This window comes from Hemitrygon akajei, chromosome 17 (genome assembly GCF_048418815.1).
Source record: "Hemitrygon akajei chromosome 17, sHemAka1.3, whole genome shotgun sequence".
NCBI classification, from domain to species: Eukaryota; Metazoa; Chordata; class Chondrichthyes; order Myliobatiformes; family Dasyatidae; genus Hemitrygon; species Hemitrygon akajei.
The window spans coordinates 54,485,186-54,505,343 of NC_133140.1; the positions used below are offsets into that span (position 1 = coordinate 54,485,186).

Genomic DNA, 20,158 nt, shown 5'->3' on the forward strand with positions numbered 1-20,158 from the left:
AATGCTCGTTAACACTCCTGCTGAGACAACAGGAAGTGGTGAAGTTTGATGGACAGGTGATACCCCATCGGGGGGGGGGGGTGATAAAATAGCGGGTTTGCTAAGACACAGGCAGACACGCCATGAAACCCTGGAGAGAGCATTGTGCCCCCACAAGTTGGTGGGAGTTTGGAGGACCGATTCACGGGAATCAGCCAGAGGCTCACAGGGTGTAAAGGTACGACCAGTGGGGACCTGTTGTGTGTCCACCCTTGGCTGGGTGACGGGTTCACCACGGAAGAACGGTCGCATCTGGAACTGAGGGGTCACAGTCGGTGACCACAACGGGACAAGAAGACAATGAAAGGTTTGCCTGAAATTTCGGCTGTGTCTGTGTGTCTCTCTGTCTCTCTCTGTCTCTGTCTGTCTCTCCTGAAGACTGATCATTTACCCCTAGACTTCGATAGAGCTTGGCTAATTCCTATTCCCATATTTCTGTGTATATGTGTATATCATCATTGCTAACCTGTTACGTTTATATCCTTGCATTTAGTGTACTGTATTACTTAATTTACTAATAAACTTTATTAGTTTCTAGTAATTACAGACTCCAATGAGTGTTCCATTTCTGCTGGTTTGACAACCCACTTACGGGGTACATAACATAAGTGGAGGCTCGTCCGGGATTTTGAACGCCAAAAATTGGCACTGGTTGAAGTGATTGGGTTAAATTCCCATATCTGATTTGGTCGTGAAAAAAAAAGCAAACAGCAGAAATGGAGATTGAGGAATTTCTAAAGGTGCCAACCTTGGAGGCATTAAAGGATGCCAAGAAATCAGATTTGGTGAATTTTGCAAAACGGTTGAATCTTTTGAAGGGGAAGCAGGCAATGAGGAGATTGGAGATACAAAGAACCATCGTTGAGTATTATGTATCTAAGGATGTGTTTCACGAAGGGGACCTGGAGGTAGTGTCTGAGAGCAAACCTGGTGGGGCTGCGATTCAGCTGCAGATGGAAAAATTAAGGCTTGAGCATGAGTTACGAGTAAAGGAGCTAGAAAGGGAGGAGAGAGAGAAGGAGCGCAAAAGGGAGGAAAGAGAGAGAGGAGGAGCAAGAAAGGGAAGAAAGAGAGAGAGAGAAGGCGCGAGAAAGGGAGTTTGAGCTATTGAAGTTAAAGATAATGCGAGAGGGGGGCCGAATGCCAGACCAAGGTGGAGGGTTCAAGGAGACCCAGGAGGTTAAGTTGGTTCCCCCATTTGAGGAGACTGATGTTGATCGGTACTTTCTACATTTCGAAAAAGTCGCTGTAAGTCAGGACTGGCCGAGGGATAAGTGGGCTGTTTTACTCCAGAGTGTGCTTAAGGGGAAGGCTCAGCAAGCTTACTCAGTGTTGTCAGCAGAAGATGCAAAGAAGTATGATGTGGTAAAAGAGGCTATACTCAGGATCTATGAGTTGGTCCCAGAGGCATACCGGCAAAGGTTCTGGAATGTGAGGAAGCAGTGGGACCGCACGTATTTAGAGTTTGCCCGTGAGATGCAAATGTATTGTGAGCATTGGTGCACCTTGAAAGGGGTCACTGGGGATTATAACAAACTGCTACAGCTAATGCTGATTGAGCAGTTTAAAGGTTGTGTCCCTGAAGGTATGCAGACCTATCTAGATGAGAAAGAGGCAGAAACCTTAGCTGCAACTGCTAAGTTAGCAGGTGAGTACGCGTTAACACACAAAGCAAAGTTTACCCCGAGTAAGAGCTACCAGAAGAGTAGTAGAGAGGGCGGAGAAAGTCCACCGGCTAAGCCAGAAAGTAAGCCGGGGACTAGTGAGAAGAGTAAGGAAGACGGGAAACAGTCTGGCAGGAGGTCTCCTAGTTTTGTGTGCTTTAAATGTAGGAAAGACGGTCATATTGCATTTAGGTGCTTTGCTTCGAAGAAGGAGACAGGGAAAGGAAAGGCGACCGCGCTGACTGGCTGTGTTAAGCCGGTTGAAATGCTGTTAAAAGAGGAGGAGCTAAACCGAGTTCAGGAGGGATGTGAGAAATTCCTTTCAACCGGGTTGTTATCTGTGAAGGAGGGGTCACCCCCTGTGCCAGTAAGAATCTGGAGAGACACTGGGGCTTTTCAGTCCTTAATCCTAAGCATAGTGTTGGAATTCAATAGTGAGACAGATACTGGTGACGCAAACATGATAGAAGGGGTTGGAAAAGGGACCGAGGCCGTACCGTTACATAAAGTATTTTTGACGTGTGATTTGGTATCCAGACCAGTCACGATAGGGGTATGGCCTGCACTCCCGATACCCGATGTAGATGTCTTACTCGGGAACGACCTGGCAGGTGGGGATGTGTACCCAGCAGTGAAGCTGACTAGCAAGCCTGCCAGGACTGAGGACCCACCCATAGTTTCTGAAGTTAATCCCGCCTGTGCAGTAACTCGAAGCATGGCCAGAAAAGCGGCAGAGACAGGCGCCAGTTTAAATGAGTCCTGCGTTGATTTAGCTGAGACGTTTTTACCAGCCCTGTACCAAGAGGGGTTAGAGGGTGGTAAAACGGAGAATAGTGGAGCTAAGGAAAGTAAGAGAGACGAGGCAAATTTAGGGTTGTCAAGGAACGAGATTTTGAGCCTTGCCCATAAGCTACCCCTAGGTGGACATTTTGGAGTGAGGAAAGAATTTATGGAGGCACAGAGCCAAGATGAGAAACAGATGTGGCAGCTAGAAGGTCCAGGGTTGGACACATGATCTATCTAGCTTGACAGAGCTGTTTGCAGTTGAAGAATTTAAGTGTGTTCCCAATGATGTGAGGGCAGTCCTAGATGAAAAGGATGCCACTACCTGGAGGGAGTCTGCTGGGTTAGCAGACAAGGTTGTCTTAACCCACAAGATTGAGTTTACTCCGGAGGGGAGTTGCCCAAAGAGTACCTGGGAGGATCAGGGGAACTTGGAATTTGAAAGGGGGACTGGTATTGTAAGCCTAGGAGAGGCAGATGTCCCGTTGGCCTGTGTGCAGGTTGAGGAAGTACCTGTGGATGCACAGGGTACTGAACCTAGTGTTGAAGCTCAGGAAAAGTCTGAGGGTGTCTGACTTAGTTGAAAAGGAATGCAGTCCTTTTGGGTCAGATGGACTTGGTTCAGTGAAGAAAGGGTTAACCCTGGCACCAGTAGAAAGTGAGGATTCCCAGTCACTTGTGTTAAAAGTTAGTGATGAGATGAAAGCTGGTGAGATGGGTATTATTGAATATATTGAGGGAAAAAGTGTTACTGGACTTTTGAATAAAGTAAATTTAAAGTCGGGTTTGGTTCCAGGACTGTTGATCAAAGTGAAGGGACCGTTAACTAAACAATGGTTTGTTAACAAGATGCCTGCTAGTCAATTACAGTTTATTTTGAAAAATAAGGATAAACGACGTGGTGATGTTGTTCAAGTATGTGATTTGGAGAGGAAAAACTTGAAGTGTTGTTTTGACCCAGAGAGACCATCTGCTAGTGTCATTAAACTAATCAAACTAATCGAATTAAAGATCCTGAAGATAAAATTAATAACTTGCTTGAAATTAATGAGTTGTTTGGAAGTTCAGCAAATGGGCTTAGTCTGGACAACATTGGTGATAAGCTAACACCTGTGAAGGGGGTCTCTGAAAGCCGTATCCAAGCTGATAAGCTAACTAACCACGCAAGGGTTAAATGTTCTGTTTCAGAGTGGGAAAAAAGGCCAAGGGTGAACAAACACCATTTTTGAATAACAGGATCTGATTTTGCAGGAATTTGACTTTTTATTGTTTGTAACAAAGCATGTGAAAGATAAAAGCATCATGGAAGATTGACTGTTAGAATTAGGTTTAAAAGTAAACTGGAGATTAGAGTTTGCATACACTTCTGTAATGTACCACATTATAATCACACATGTAGTGGTTCACACTTTGTAATATACACCTAAGCTAAGAATTAACTCCACTGTAGGAAAATAATTACTGTCACTTATTCGGGTGTTACTACATTTTGAGCTTTATATTTGTCCGGCACGGAAGCCACTGATAGTTTACACGGATCACAATCCATTAGTGTTTTGACCACCATGAAGGATAAAAACAAACGATTGTTAAGTTGGAGTCTGATATTACAGGAATTTGGTATAAAGATAAAACATGTAAAAGGAACCGAAAATGTGATTGCTGATTGTCTATCCAGGTGTTAAATTTAAAGTTCTCTGTATTAGCCAAATAGCTGATGACTATTAGATATATTAGAGTGTATTTTGTAATGTGCATTCATGTCCTTAATTTTTACCCCCGGTAAAAATTCTTTTAAGGGTGGGGCGTGTTATGTGTGAAGCCAAGCAGAGCTGCAGAACAGATGCTGCTAATGAGAGAGAGATGAGGGAGAGCCATTCAAAATGCTAATAAGCGAGAGATAACGAGAGAGAGAGAGAGAGAGAGAGAGAGAGACACATAATTCAGTATTTTGGTGTCTGCAGTGATACTGCCATGGACATTTGCTTTGAACCTAAAATGCTCGTTAACACTCCTGCTGAGACAACAGGAAGTGGTGAAGTTTGATGGACAGGTGATACCCCATTGGGAGGGATAAAATAGCGGGTTTGCTAAGACACAGGCAGACACACCACAAGACCCTGGAGAGAGCATTGTGCCCCCACAAGTTGGTGGGAGTTTGGAGGACCGATTCAAGGGAATCGGCCAGAGGTTCACAGGGTGTAAAGGTACGGCCAGTGGGGACCTGTTGTGTGTCCACCCTTGGCTGGGTGATGGGATCACCACGGAAGAACGGTCGCATCTGGAACTGAGGGGTCACAGTCGGTGACCACAACGGGACAAGAAGACAATGGAAGGTTTGCCTGAAATTTCAGCTGTATCTCTCACTCCCTCTCTCTCCCCAACGGTACCACAGCAACTACCTTGAACTACACTAAACTGAACTGAACTCTGCTTCACTTGAAGACTGATCATTTACCCCTAGACTTCGATAGAGCTTGGCTGATTCTTATTCTCATATTTCTGTGTATATGTGTATATCATCATTGCTAACCTGTTATGTTTATATCCTTGCATTTAGTGTACTGTATTACTTAATTTACTAATAAACTTTATTAGTTTCTAGTAATTACAGACTCCAATGAGTGTTCCATTTCTGCTGGTTTGACAACCCATTTACGGGGTACTTAACAGTAGACACATTCAATGTCTTTGAAGTGAGGAAGCTGCGCATGTTCAAAGAAGAAAAAGAAATCCAACTTGACAGTGAAAAAACTGGTTGGCCGGGAAACTGGAGGACCAGGAAACAGAAATCTGGGAGCTTTTGAGCTGGAACAGCAGGAGCAATAACCTGGAATCCTGAAAAAGAAAGAAAATCAAGTTAAGATAAAACAACATCAAAGCATCATTAAAAAGTTGTACTTCTCACCTGTGAACAGCCTGCAGAGGAAGTCAAACATGGCTGATCAAGCTATTGCGAAATCAGTTGAGCAACTCAAGGTAGAGCGAATGACAGCAAAAAGATTATTTTCTCGTCTGGCCAACAGTATTACCAGGACCTATGAAGACATGTCTGAAGAGGAGCTCAGAGTCAGTTTCAATAAACTCACAATAAAAGCCGAGAAAGTCATGGAAGCCAATGATAATGTGGAGGCCGGACTCATTGCAGAACGGGAGGCGGAGCTGAACACAGACGAAGTAGCTGTGTTAACTGAACAGCAAAAAGCTGACCTGGCAAAGACGGCAAATGAGTGTGAGTTGAAACTAAAGGAGGTCAGAAGCCTAATCCAGGAGACTCTTTGGACCAACTTTGGAAATGTTGAATTGTTCACAGCACTACAAGTAGAAGAGGATGAATGTAAAAATGTCATTGTTGTACATCCCGATGGCAAACAGGAGGCGTATGACTTCATGCTTAACCACCTGCAAGGACTGTTAAAGACAGCGAAGGAGGTGCATGGTCAGTGGAAACAATGGATCCCGCCAGGGGATCAGAAGGACCTTCAGAGTCACCTAAAGGGGCTCAAACTTCACATCCCCAAGTTGGTTTCCAAGAAGGCCCACTACATACAGGCAAGAGAAAGGAGGATGCTGAAAGACTAACACCAACGGCATTGGGCTTTTCCTCCAATTTTCCCATGCCAGCCATCAGATTGAAACGGACGGCCCTTTCCAAGTTTACTGGCAGCAAACGTGAATTTCACAGGTGGAGAAAGGACTGGGAAGCGCTCCAGAGGCAGGGAGAGCCGACCGGTTCAAGAGAGGTGAAAAAGGTTCAACTACTGGACAGTCTTGATGACAAAATCAGAAGAGACCTTCACCTTACTACTTATAACACTGCAGATGATATCTTCCGTGTTCTAGAAAACTGCCATGGAAATCAAACGTGCATTGCTATTGAAATAGTGGAAGAGTTACAGAAAATGCCAGCTGTCAGAAATCATCAGCCATGGAAAATAGTGGAATTAATTCAAGCCGTGGAGAAGGCACTTCAAGACTTGAGTGACCTTGGAGACACGGGTGCTATCAAAAATCAGCTGGTGACAAAATCAATTGAAAGTAAACTTCCAGAAACTCTTGAAAAGGAATGACTGGTCTATGTCGCTGACAGGAGAATTGCTGTGGCACCAGATAATCGGTTTGACAGTCTCTTAGAATTCCTCAAAGGGCAAGAGAGCACATATGAGCAGCTCGAGCAACTGAGGGATGTAGAAGAGAAGTCAGGGCTGAGACAAGACATGCCAGAACCAAGTCTACCAAGTCATGTGACAACCATGCAGGGTGTGTAGTCTGCAGTGATGGAAAGCACAAAAGGAAGCTCTACTTTTGCAAACAGTTTTGAGCGCTAAAGCTACCAGAGACAAAGGCTGCAGTAAGAAAGTTGGGGGCATGCAAGAGGTGTCTCGAGGTTCATGGTGACAGTTCATACTGCAAACCCGCCTATCTGTGTAAAAACCAAGACTGCAAGGATGAGCGTACTCCTGAGCATCATTACTATCTGTGCCCCAATGCTGAAATAAAGAAAAGCAGCGCAGGTCAGAAAAAGAGCGGAGGAAGAGATATACAGAGGATCAAGAGGAGTTCTTCAGCAAACTTTCACCAGAACTGGCCAAACAATGTCGTGATGTATTTTCAAACACTGCATCCAGAGCCTTCAGCACTGTGAAATATAAACCGAGCCTTCTGGTGGAAAGTGGATTGCAAGAGCTGCCAGTGATTATGATGCTTCTCAAGGTCACAGCTAATGCTGGACAAAAAATCGGGACGTTAATTGACTTGGCTTCAGACACCAATTGTATAACCCACAAGGCTGCAAGTGAGGAAATCATTCTCATTGTCTATGGATTTGGGGGGGGGGGGGATGAAGGTTCAGGTGGAGACAAAGCAGTACCTTCTAAATTTCAGAGTAAACACTCCCAAGGGCACTCTCAAATCACACCAATTGGTTTGTTATGGACTAGACAGCATTGCAAATGTCCACAAACGTGACACCAAAGCAACTGCAGAAGTTCTTCCCAGACATACTGCTTGATGAACTTGTAAGACCCAGAGAAATAAATTTATTCATTAGCCATAGAGAAGGTCAGCTAGCGGCTCAGAGAACCAGAGCTGTTGGAGACCTCATGCTGTGGGACGGACCACTGGGGAAAACGGTTGGAGAAGCATATCCTGATCTCTTTGAGGAGCTGTCTGTGTCGGCCCACATGTCCAAGACACATTTTGCAAGGTCAATGAGAGCGGCTGCTGTAAAGTACAAGGAATTCACCAGCAGAGTCCCAGAGCAATTTCCACCAAACAGACAGAATGGCATCAAGCTCCAGGAGTCAGATACTTCAACCACCAACCGGGACTTCCTAGAGTGGTGGAAGTGAGATAGTATTGGCGCAGCATGCAAGCCAAAATGCTGGGGTTGCTGCTGCGAAAACTGCCAGCCGGGCAGCAAAGGAATGACTCTTGCTGAAGAGAGGGAACTTGAAGTTGTAAGAAGAGGGCTCACCTATGTCACAGGTGACCGCCACAGCAAGGAACCACATTGGCATGCCAGATATCTTTGGTTAGGAGATCCAGCTTCCTTGCCAAACAATAAAAGAACAGTTGAGGCTATATTTCTCAGAACAGAAAAGCAACTAGCCAAAGAACCCGAGTGGAAAGCTGCCTACACTGCTCAAGTGCATGACATACATGGTCGATAAAAGGGCTGCAAAGAAATTGTCCAAAGACACAGTCATCAGCTGGAGTGGACCAGTCTAGTACGTGAGTCACTTTATTGCTCCGAACCCGCACTCTGTCACGACCCCAGTGAGACTCGTGTGGAACATCAGCTAAAAGTTCAGAGGCGTGAGCTTGAACGACCTGCGAGTGAAAGGTCCAGATGTCCTCAACCAGATTCGCACTGTCCTACTCAGATTCAGGGGTGGAGTATACGCTGCTCTGGGTGACATAAAAAAGATGTACAGTTCAGTTTGTTTGGAAGACAGAGAAGTGCACCTGCATAGATTCCTCTGGCGAGACTCCGAGGACGAAGAGCTGGGGGAAGATGCAATCACAAGAGTGAACATCGGAGATAAACCAGCAGGGTGCATTGCGCAGCTAGCAATGCGCGAAACTGCTAATCTCCCTCCTTTCACCCACCTCAAAGAGGAGCAGCAGGTGCTCCAACACGACAGCTATGTTGATGACATTCTCGCATCCCACAACCTTGACCAGCTGAAATCCATAACAGCAAATGTGGAGCAGATCCTGAAGGGTGGAGGTTTCGAGCTCAAGCCTTGGTTCTTTTCTGGGCAAAGTAGGAAGAAGGAGTGCAATGACAAGCTGGAGAAGTCCAAGGCAGAAACCATGGTCTTGCCAAACCAAATGTGTGATGATGACAACAAGGCACTTGGCCTGGGCTACATAGTAGAAGAGGACAAGCTCCATGTCATGATTGCAATCAATTTCTCGAAGAGAAAGAAAAAAAAAGAGACTTGGCCAAGACCTTCCACAAGAGCAAATCAGAGACCAGACACATTCAGTCTCTTTCAAGTGGGGAAGCTGCACATGTTCAAAGAAGAAAAAGAAATCCAACTTGACAGAAATAATAATACTGAGGAATTTAAAGTTGCTGACCCTCTCTACCTCTGATCCTCTGATGAGTACTGGCTCATAGACCCTGGTTTTCTTCTCCTGAAGTCAATCAGCTCCTTGGTCTTGCTGACATTAAGTAAGAGATTGTTGTTATGGCAATCTCCCTCCTATAATTAAACTCATCAGAGCTTAAAATTGTATTATGTACAATTGGAAATTGCATTTGACTTGATGGCTAGGGAAATCTCATTATGTAGTCTGTGTAAATATGGAGTTTACAAATAGGCAAGAAGTAACTGAAGGGAATAAAAAGAAAAAAAGGCTAAATATCTCAACTATAATCAAAACCATCTGAAGCTAGATAAATCAAATCAGCATTTGTAAAGAGGAAAGGACTGTTGAGTTAGAGTACCCAAACATTAATTGACCTGAGAAACACTCCGAGATTGACTTGTGTGCAATATTCTAAGTTGCATGTGATAGAATTGGCCATCATTTGTGATCTATTGCCATTATGCCAAAAGTGAGATGGGAAGAATATTGTATATGGGTGGGAAAGAGGGTGGAGGGTGTCAAATAGAAAATTATGAGAAAGGTTGCAAGCAAGTAGAGAAGGTAATGGCTGATGATCAGGTAAGTGATTAAGGATGGTCATGGGTGAGGATGGGATAGTGTCAGACAGAACAGGTAAGAAAAAGATGATTACAAGAGTAGTTTGGGTATGTGTGTGTATTTGTGGGAAGAGAGAAAGGAGGCTTGGCTATAATCAGTACTGGAAGTTAAAAGTAGTGTTCACCTGAAGGAAGATGAATGCCTTATAATCTCTGGCATCAGCCAGATTCGTTGGTACCCATTATGGCTAAATCAAGCCTTAATCATGTGGTTAAGACCCCTTACCAGTGAGAAATTCTTGGATCTTCTACAGGCATTTTTTTTTACATAACCTATCTATAAGACCATAAGAATTAGGCTGTTTGGCTCAATGAGTCTGCTCTGCCATTCTATCATGGCTGATTTATAATCCCTCTCATATAAAACCAGAAGCATCTCATTGAGTATTGTTTATTATTATGATCAGTGTCTTCCATGTGTACACGTGGTATGGGGTTTAATTTATTAAGAGATGACAGCATATGAAAACTCATGAAAGCAGAAATAATGTTTCATTGTCAAGAAAGTAGTCCAAAGGAATTGCATCTTTAGAAAGATTATGCTGACTGTTGATCTGATTGCTGGGGTAACAAATGATGTTGTTAATCATACCATTTTTGTGAAAATGAATAAAAATACCCCTCGTCAATGCAAAATCAAATACTCTGTACTAGTGAATTGGATTTTCCATGTCTTCTTGAAGGTGGTTGTTGATATGCTGAGTGTATCTGTTAATTTAGATTTTTTTGCATCATTTAATCTTTTTCAAGAATCTGTACTATTACACCAAAATGTTTTTAATGTAAACTATTTTGTGTTTTCTTTTTGAGGGTAAAATGTGTCCAAAATAAAAAAAGTAAATTACCTACTACTTAAAACCTTTTATTCACCTCTCTTTATTTTAATACTTATTTTTATTATAAAAAGTTAAGCACTGCTTCTTTTCCCCCTAAATTTACAGTCCAGCAGTAAGATGGGATAGGGCTGCAATACAGTATTTCCAAAAAATGGCTCAAGGTATGTTGTTTTTGGTTCCTTATTGATTTAAGACTCACAAAACATGAGCATGTATTCTAGTTGAGTATTCAACTAAATGTTGGTGATTCATGCAAACAAACTTTGTATTCATGTTATTGTATTTTAAATAATCTTTTATCTACTCTTTGTGAATCCTACCCCTGCTCTTTGTGATTTTTATAAATGACCTGGATGAGGAAGTGGAGAGATGGGTTAGTAAATTTGCTGATGACACAAAGGTTGGGGGTGTTGTGGATAGTGTGGAGGGCTGTCAGAGGTTACAATGGAACATTGATAGGATGCAAAACTGGGCTGAGTAGTGGCAGATGGAGTTTAACCCAGATAAGTGTGAGGTGGTTCATTTTGGTAGGTCAAATATGATGGCAGAGTATAGCATTAATGGTAAAACTCTTGGCAGCGTGGAGGATCAGAGGGATCTTGGAGTTGGAGTCGGAGTCCATAGGACATTCAAAGCTGCTATGCAGGTTAACTCTGGTTAAGAAGGGAAACGGTGCATTGGCCTTCATCAATCATGGGATTGAGTTTAAGAGCTGAGAGGTAATGTTGCAGCTATATAGGACCCTGGTCAGACCCCACTTGGAGTACTGTGCTCAATTCTGGTTGCCTTACTGCAGGAAGGATGTGGAAACCATAGAAAGTGTGCAAGAGAGATTTACAAGGGATGTTGCCTGGATTGGGGAGCATGCCTTATGAGAATTGGTTGAGTGAACTCGGCCTTTTCTCCTTGGAGCAAAGGTGGATGAGAGGTGACCTGACAGAGGTGTATAAGATGATGAGAGGCATTGATTGTGTCGATAGTCAGAGGCTTTTCCCCAGGGCAGGAATGGCTAGCATGAGAGGGCATAGTTTTAAGGTGCTTTGAAGTAGGTATAGAGGAGATATCAGGGGTAAATTTTTTACACAGAGAGTGGTGAGTGTGCGGAATGGGCTGCCAGCGGCGGCGGTGGAGGCGGAAACGATGGGGTCTTTTAAGAGACTCCAGGATGGCTACATGGAGCTTAGAAAAATGGAGGGCTATGAGTAAAGCCTAGGTAGTTCTAAGGTAGGGACATGTTCGGCACAGCTTTGTGGGCCGAAGGGCCTGTATTGCGCTGTAGGTTTTCTTTGTTTCTATGTTTCTATAATTATTTCCAAATGGCACATTTTCCAGTTATTGTATCAGTCAATAGAACTAGATATTTTTTGCAGCTTTGTATAGTATAATAGCTAGTATTTTGCAAATGAAAGGAAGCTTAATAATAAATTTTATTTTAAAAATTGTTTTGGTTTAGTCTGTCACAGATTATGCATAAATTTTAAACTGAGACTGTCATCCTGTGGGATTCCTAGTATGATTTCTTTTATTGTCTGTAACAACAGAATCTCAGACTGCTGAGGCAAAATTAAAAGGTATTGCTGGGGATACTATTGCAGTTCAGCTATATCTCACTTTGAAGGATGGAAAGGTAAACTCTTCACTTACTCATCTATTTCTATACGTTATAAAAAAAATTAAAAATACAAATATCTTTTAAATCAATAAAGCACTCTTCCCAGCCATTAAATTTCCCCATTATAAATTGAGCCAGTTTGATTGCATGTATTCTTTTCATGATTTCATGAAATCAGAAAGGCACAGCCTCGAATTAGAGGGATATTCATTTAGAACAGAGACGAGGAGGAATTTCTTTAGCCAGAGGGTGGTCCACAGGCAACTGCGGAGGGCACGTCACTGGGTACATTCAAGGCGGAGATTATAGGTTCTTGATTAGTCGGGTGTGAAAGGTTATGGGGAGAAGGCAGAAGAATTGGGTTAAGAGGGAAGTGGGTCTGTCATAATGATGGGCTGAATGGCCTAGTTATGCTTCCATGTCTTATGGTCTTATGAGGACTGCATTGGATAGAGCAAAGGCATTTTGTCTGCATCTGAAGATTTTTTGCCCAGAACTAGTTGCATCTCTACACAAGATGCACCAAGAAAGCTACAGCACTGATATCTGCCTCCAAAGCAAGACACCATTGTCATACATAGAAGAAATTCAATTTGAGTACGACCAGGACCTCATTATTTATAGCTTTGGTCCAAACTAGATTTTTATTAAAAACTTGAATTTCTGATGTGAGAACAAATACTTTGATATCAAAGCAATTTTGGTCAAGTGTGGATGGAATCAGCCGAAAAGCATTGAGGGAAAACTCCACTGGCTGGAGTCAAATGCAGCATGGAGTATCATGATTGTGAATGAAGACTCAGTTTATAACAGTAATAAATCCCAAGGACAGCAAAATGGCACAACACCAAATCTTCGCACTGCCCGAGACCCAGGCTCTGGCTTGATCCCACCACTGATATCTTCAAAAGTAAGGGCATGCAATGAAATGCAGGCCCTGATGAAGCACAGTCCCACAAATGAATCAAGTATTCTGCTGAGATCATCTGAGTATGTCTATTTTACTTTTTGGCACAAAGATCATAGCAATAAATATTAAATATTAGCAAAATGTGGTTTATTTGGGGTCAGACCACAGTAAGATATCTGAATTATTTGACAAAGAGCATCCAAAATCTTGAACATTGAGTTTTTGTTTATGACAATGTTCAATTTCCTTTCTGTAGGTGTGTTTGAATGATGATTTAGTTGCAAAAATGTTTGCACGTTACATTTCACCAAAGAATCAAAACCTTGTAAAAAGCCCAAATTCATCAACATTGTGCATGAAGAATGAATCACCAGTTAAGAAAGCAGTTGGTCATAAACCTTTAGCCCTTTGGTCTGAAGTTTTAGAAATGTCGACAATAACAGAACAAAACCAAGGTGAGACACAACTCTTGTTCAAATAATTGTTCATAATTTCTGGAATGGGTGCAGGAAATTTCAAATAGTATGAAAATTAGAATGTAAGTTATTTCTAAAGCTGCAAATTGTACAAGCTAGGTTATCAAATTGTCTTCACTAGTCATTTGGCCCCTATCTCTCAGCAGTACTCTGATACTTTGGATTTCTGAACTGTTCTATAGGTTTTTCAGACCAGGAATCAGTTGTCCAATGTTTAAAGGACAAAGATAAAAATGCATCCTCCAAATACGTCAACAAGATACCCTCATCATTACATAGGAGAAATTCAGTAGAGCCACTCCAATCATTTTTTCTCTCAAAAATGCAATCAGATGAAAATTTGAGGTATGTGATGTGTCTATATATTTATAAATAACCAATTTCTGTCCTTGACAATATAATGATTTCACTGGTGCAAGCTGTTTAAGGTATTTTTCCATAATATTTGTTGGATTGTCATTGTGATGGGCTCTGAAATTGGACAAATGTTATATACTTGTTTGCAAGTTTCCAAGTAGAGAACCTAAAATGTTATACACAAATTTGCACATACCCATGTAGAGAACCTAAACTTGTTGGTACTTGCATATAGCAATGTTGACAGGTACATATAGAACTACCAGTATTTTCTCATAAAATCTAGCAAAATTATGTCTGATAATCACTTCCCTATGTATAGCAATTTCTTTGTTTTAGCTCTATAATCTGTTAGAAATCCTTAAATTTAACACCTGCAAAATCTCTTGCTGTGCATCACAGTGGCATTATTATATTTCTTAATTGACATAGCCTCTATTCCCATCTTGGCACCGTGCAGTTCCCATCTGCAACTCTGACGAGATCCTTTCTATTCCCTTCTTTCTCCTTAGTCATCCTGCATTCCCAAACTAGTGACCACAATGTCCTAGCTGCATGTGTACTTACATATTTATATGCCAATTTCCACTCAGAGCTGTTGGCTATTAAAATGTTTCTATTTTTCTGCTGTTAATAAAACATGATTAATAAGTGAATAACTAACCTTTTCTTCTATAGCATCCTACAATTTAAAAGTAGCCTACATTTCTGGAAAATACTTTATGAAGCAAAAAAGGCAAGACAAATTGCATTATCAGCATTTTGGCACAGTGAGCTATTTGCTATAGAAGAAATAGCTTTGTAAATTGAAGAGGTGCACCAGTAAGAGTTTATTTTTGTAATTATAATACAGTGTGGATAGTATTACAGAAAATTGCCGGCTCCAGTATGCACTTGATGTTCTCAAGATATTTGCACCTGCATTCTACAGTGCAGGAATGTGAAACTCACATCTGACCACCTTTCTCTAGCAGTCATCCGTGACATTCTCTAACATTCCTGGAAATAATGCTGCACTACAAGGTTGGTAATTGTGTGGTGTAAATGCATTGTACATCTGAGGAGCTTGCACAGTGGGAGAGTTGGTTTGTGTAAATGATCTCATAGTTGAGTGGATCCAATCAGCTATGATCCAGTTTATTATCTCCATTTCTTTTCATTTTTACAAGGTGAATTATCAATTTTACTTCCTGTTTGGTCCTTTATATCCCGTGGCTGCTCCCCTCAATAACAAGTTTTTTTGATATTGTTGGGGGAGGGTGGTGATCAAGCAGAGGAAAATCACAGCAGTTGGGTCTCTGGTACTGAGTCTGGTTCTGTGGCTCAGAGGAGAAGGGAGGAGAATAGGCGAACAATAGTGTTAAGGGATTCACTGGTCAGGGGGGCAGACAGGAGATTCTGTGGATGAGAACAAGATTCCCAAATAGTATGTTGCCCACCAGGTGCCAGGGTCAGAGTTCTCAAGGATCAAGTCCATATCATTTCTTAAGCTGAGCAGGCAGAGGTTATGGTCCACATCAGAACCAATGATATAAGCAGGAAGAGTGATAAGGTCGTTAAAGTTGAGTTTGGGGAGTTAAGTGCCAAGTTAAAGCACAGACCTTCCAGAGTGTTGACCTCCAGATTGGTATCCGTGCCATATGTCAGGGAGGCCACAAATGGGAAGATAATACAGTTTAACTTATGACTAAGGAGATCATGCAGGAGCGGTCAGCACAGGTTTTTATATCATTAGGCTGTCTTCTAGGGAAGGTGGGAACTACACAAGTGAGGCAATTTGCACCTGAATTGGAGGGTGACTAGAATCCTAGTCAGAAGCCTGTTCAGGGCAGGCATGGGGTAGAAGGGTTTAAACTAGAGCTACAGAGGGCAAGAACCAGAGTGGCTGAGGCGGGTGGGGTAAGTAGATATTAAATCTACATGTCAGGACTGGAACGGAAAGGCAGAGTATGGTGTAACTAATGGTTTGAGTTGCATAAGTTTCAGTGCAAGGAGTATTGTAAATAAGATGAACTTGGAGCATGGGAAAGTGCATGAAACCTTGTTTTTTTGCGGGATAATGAGGGTCCAGTTAAGAAAAAGGAGGTGCATGTCAGATATATGCAGTTAGGATTAAATGAGGCACCTGAGGAGTAGAAGAATTGCAAGAGAACACTTATGAGGAAAATCAGGAAGCCTAAAAGAGTACATGAGTTTGGTCTGGCGGACAAGGTGAACAAGAATTCCAGATATATATTAAAAGCAAAGGGTAAAATTGTTCATCCTGAAGAATAGTGTGGTCATTTATGCTTGGAGCTAAAAGAGATCGGGGGATCTTAAATGAATTTTTTGCATATGTATTTACTTGGGAGACAGGTACAGGACCTATAGAACTGAGGCAAAAGAGTAGTGAGGTCATGGTCTGTATCCAGATTACAAAAGACGCGGTGCTTGCTGTCTTGAGGCGAATTTGGCTGAATAGATCCCAGGGCTGACGAGGTGTCCCCTCAGACCTTTTGGAAGGCTAATGCAGAAATTGCAGAAATTACCAGAGATATATAAAATGTCTTTAGCCTCAAATGAGGTGATGGAGGATTGAAGGAGAGCAAATGTTGGACTGTTGTTCAAGAAAGGCTCTAGAAGTAAGTCAGGAATTTATAATACAGTGAGCCTGACTTCTGTTATGGTTTAATTATTGAAAGGTATTATAAGGTTCAGTATATACAAGTATTTTGATCGAGGGAGCCTGATTTGAGATAGTCAACGTGGCTTTGTGCATGGTGGATCATGTATATCCAATCATGTGTTTTCACTGTTACGAAAAAAGGCAGCGCGCAAAAAAGGTAGCGCACGAAAAAAGGCAGCGCACATGCCGAGCAACCAAGCTCCTCTGCCCAGAACTGCATTCTAGCCGGCATTGCTTAAACACGTGCCTGTGAGCATCTGTGCTTTATGTCGATTTATTTTGTGCATCCGTTAGCAAGATGAGTTCTAAGGTATTGGAAAAGCCTAAAAGAGCATGTAAGGGTGTTACACTTAGTGTAAAACTAGACATAATAAAGCGTTTCGATCATGGTGAACGAAGTAAAAATATACTGAGTTTGTCTAAGGGTTTGTGGAAGTTGACAAAGATGATGTTGAAGAGGTTTTGGCATCCCATGACCAAGAACTGAGAGATGAAGAGCTGATGAAGAGGAAAGGATAACAATTGAAACTGAATGCAGTAGCGAACAGCCTGAAAGAGAAGTTGCCCAGGAACTGAACGGGAAGCAATTGCATGAGATTTTTGCTGTGATTGACAACGCTACAATGATTGAAGAAAAGTATGACTTTAATTTTGAAAGGGTATGTAGGTTTAGGGCATATTTTCAGGATGGTTTGAGTGCTTACAAAGAACTGTATGATAGAAAAATGCGCGAGGCTAAGCAGTCAAGCATACTGTCGTTTTTCAAGCCTTCCACATCAGCCACAGCAGACAACGAAACTCGACCTTTGACATCAAGGCAGGCAGACATAGAAGAAGGTGACCTGCCTGCCCTGATGGAAACAGACAACGATGAGAGGACACCCCAGTCTCCTCTACCTCCCACCACCCCAACCTCCGACAACTCAGCCTAGCACACCATCATCAGTGTGCTCACTGTCTTCCCAAATCCAGTAAGTGAAACTACACTGTACATACATTATTTCTACTTTATATAGGCTGTGAATTTTTATGTGTTACTTGGTAGCTTCATAGCTTAAAGGTTACTGGAAAGAGTGTTTCTGCCGGGAGCACTTGCGCCGTGAGTGCTGCCGAGAGCACTTGGGTAAGATTTTTGCTGCGGTGGATAGTGCTGCAATAATTGCAGAAAAGTATTCCTACATTATATAGGCTGTGTATTTATCAGATCATTCCTGCTTTTACTATATGTTATTGTTATTTTAGGTTTTATGTGTTATTTGGCATGATTTGGTAGGTTATTTTTTGGGTCTGCGAACGCTCAAAAATTTTTCCCATATAAATAAATGGTAATTGCTTCTTCACTTTACGACATTCCGGTTTACGAACCATTTCATAGGAATGCTCTACCTTTGAATAGCGGGGGAAACCTGTATACTGCTGATGATCTGTTTTGGTTTCGGCTAAAAGATGAGGGGCTTTGATGTTCAACTTAGAAATTTTGTGTTGGTCAATCAGGATGGTGGAATTGGGAGAAGGTTCTAGAGAGAACTGGGCAGAGTGAGATTTGTGACAGACAGTGTGGTTCACGGATCTTTATTTGGGGAGCTGCGGAGAGAACAGGAGGGAAGATGGCTGAGGAGGCCATGGGAAGGAGTGTCCCCCTTGCACAAAGTGCTTTGTGCAGATGAATACCTCCAAGGAGGAGGGCCAATACTCCCAAGAGAACATCCTTTTATTCAAGATGGATTTTGAGCAATGTTTGAAATTTGTTTGTGCTTTCACACAGACTGTGGGTTCAGCACGTGTGTAAAATGATATTCAAGATGAGCTCCAACTTTATATGCATATTTGGACTGGGTTAACTGAAATGGGCCCTTTTATTTTTATTTTCTTTTGTTTTTCATACTAACTGTTCGATAAAGCTGAAATTTCCACTCAGAGCTGTTGGCTATTAAATATGCTTTCTTTACAATTTTATGCGGTGTGCAATCTGTTATTTCTTGCCAACTGACAATTGTGTATGGGCAGTATTTACACAGTACTCGCTCAAATCAAGGTTTGTACACTACATCCACAATTTTCTCGATTTTCCTTTCTCTATCCTGCTTGTTATTTCTTCAAAGAATTCCAACAGATTAGTCAAGGAAGATTTTCCCCTGAGGAAACCATGTTGGCTGAGGCCTATTTTATCATGTGCCTCCAACTACCCTGAAACCACATGACTTTTTCCTGAGCCATTCATGTCCTAGCAACGGTGGTCCTCCATTTTTCAGTACATAGAGGTTCAGCTGCTGTGTTTTGTCTCCATAGGTCACTGTCACTTTACTTTTACCTTTGGTATGCACTTTCTGTCCTGTGTAAGTCTTTAGCAGTAGTTTAGTTCATTTCAGAGGTATGTGAGAAAACAGTTGTTTGTAGTTGTGTACAGAGATCACTGTTAAAGTTGAGCCTGTGTCCAATTCCATTTTCAGTCTCACGCCTGCCACTTGTGGAGAGATCCTTATTACTCTTTGATTATCTGTCTCTTTCACGCTGTGAAATTGCAGACAAGACATTTCACTTTTGTCTGAGTCGTTTTCATCAGAACTGTTTTCTTACATTTTGTGTACATTGTTGGGTTTTCCTTTCTGGGGTTTCTTGTTTCTCTGTATTTTGTCCTTTTTCTGCCGTTTACTAGCTTTGCATACTCTGCCAGTATGGCCCTGTTTGCCACAGTTCCTGTATTCTTTGTCTTTAAACCAACAGTCATCAGGGACATGTGACATGTTCCCACAATGGTTACATTTCTTTCCTTCATTTCTGTTCAGTGACATTTTATTGGTAGCATATTCCAGAGATTTTTGTTGTATCTCTGAAGCACCTCGTGCTGCTGTTTCAGTTGACATTGCAATGTTTAGTGCTTTCTCGAATGTAAGGTCTCTTTCACAGAGAAGCTTCTTCTGTGTGGTTTCACAGTGCATGCCACACACTAATCTGTTCCTCAATGCGTCCAATAGACCAGCTCCCGATGTTCTCAGCACAATATTCAGAAATGCTTTCATTTTCGTTCTGATTCTGTTTGTGAAATTTAAATCTTTCAGAAATGACCAGTGGTTTGGAGTTTAAATGCTGTTGGAGAGTGTCTACTATTTGCTTGAACGTTTTGTCAGCTGGCTTTTCAGGGGTTAACAAGCTCTGCAGCAGCCCGTATGTTTTTGCTCCCATAGTACTGAGTAAGACACTGGCTTTCTTTTCATCATCAATACCGTTAGCCTCACAATATAACTTCACTCTCTCAATGTAAGTTGCCCAGTCTACAATGCCACTATCAAATGCTGTAATGGTTCCAGTCATCGCCATCTTTGTTATGTTAATTTAGCCCTGTTTTCTTTTTGACTCACATGTCCTTTTTACTAGCACCACGAGCACACTCCCTCTAGATGTGTGTGTCACTCCATTTTATCTCCCTTCTGAGGCAGGCAGACCCTCAGCCCCTGGGGGTCCACGCCAGCTGTGGTCTCGCCGAGACATGCTGCGGCTCTGACTGTGTCTCTTGGTCTTCTGTGCTCCTGCTTCCTTTCAGACTCGCGGCCTCGATCTGCCTCCTTCTCCCACTCCTTGGCTCGTTTCTTGCGCTCTTC

General features: G+C 42.2%; 1 protein-coding gene across 1 annotated transcript in view; it reads left to right on the forward strand.

Moving 5' to 3' along the window:
* The window catches only part of tdrd12 (tudor domain containing 12), a 151,414-nt gene that overhangs the window by 9,552 nt on the left and 121,704 nt on the right, over window positions 1-20,158 (forward strand). The window contains exons 5-8 of the mRNA XM_073069663.1: window positions 10,645-10,700; window positions 12,081-12,166; window positions 13,318-13,516; window positions 13,720-13,882. Of these exons, the coding sequence (XP_072925764.1) occupies window positions 10,645-10,700; window positions 12,081-12,166; window positions 13,318-13,516; window positions 13,720-13,882 (504 nt within the window). The remainder of the gene's footprint in view (window positions 1-10,644; window positions 10,701-12,080; window positions 12,167-13,317; window positions 13,517-13,719; window positions 13,883-20,158) is intronic.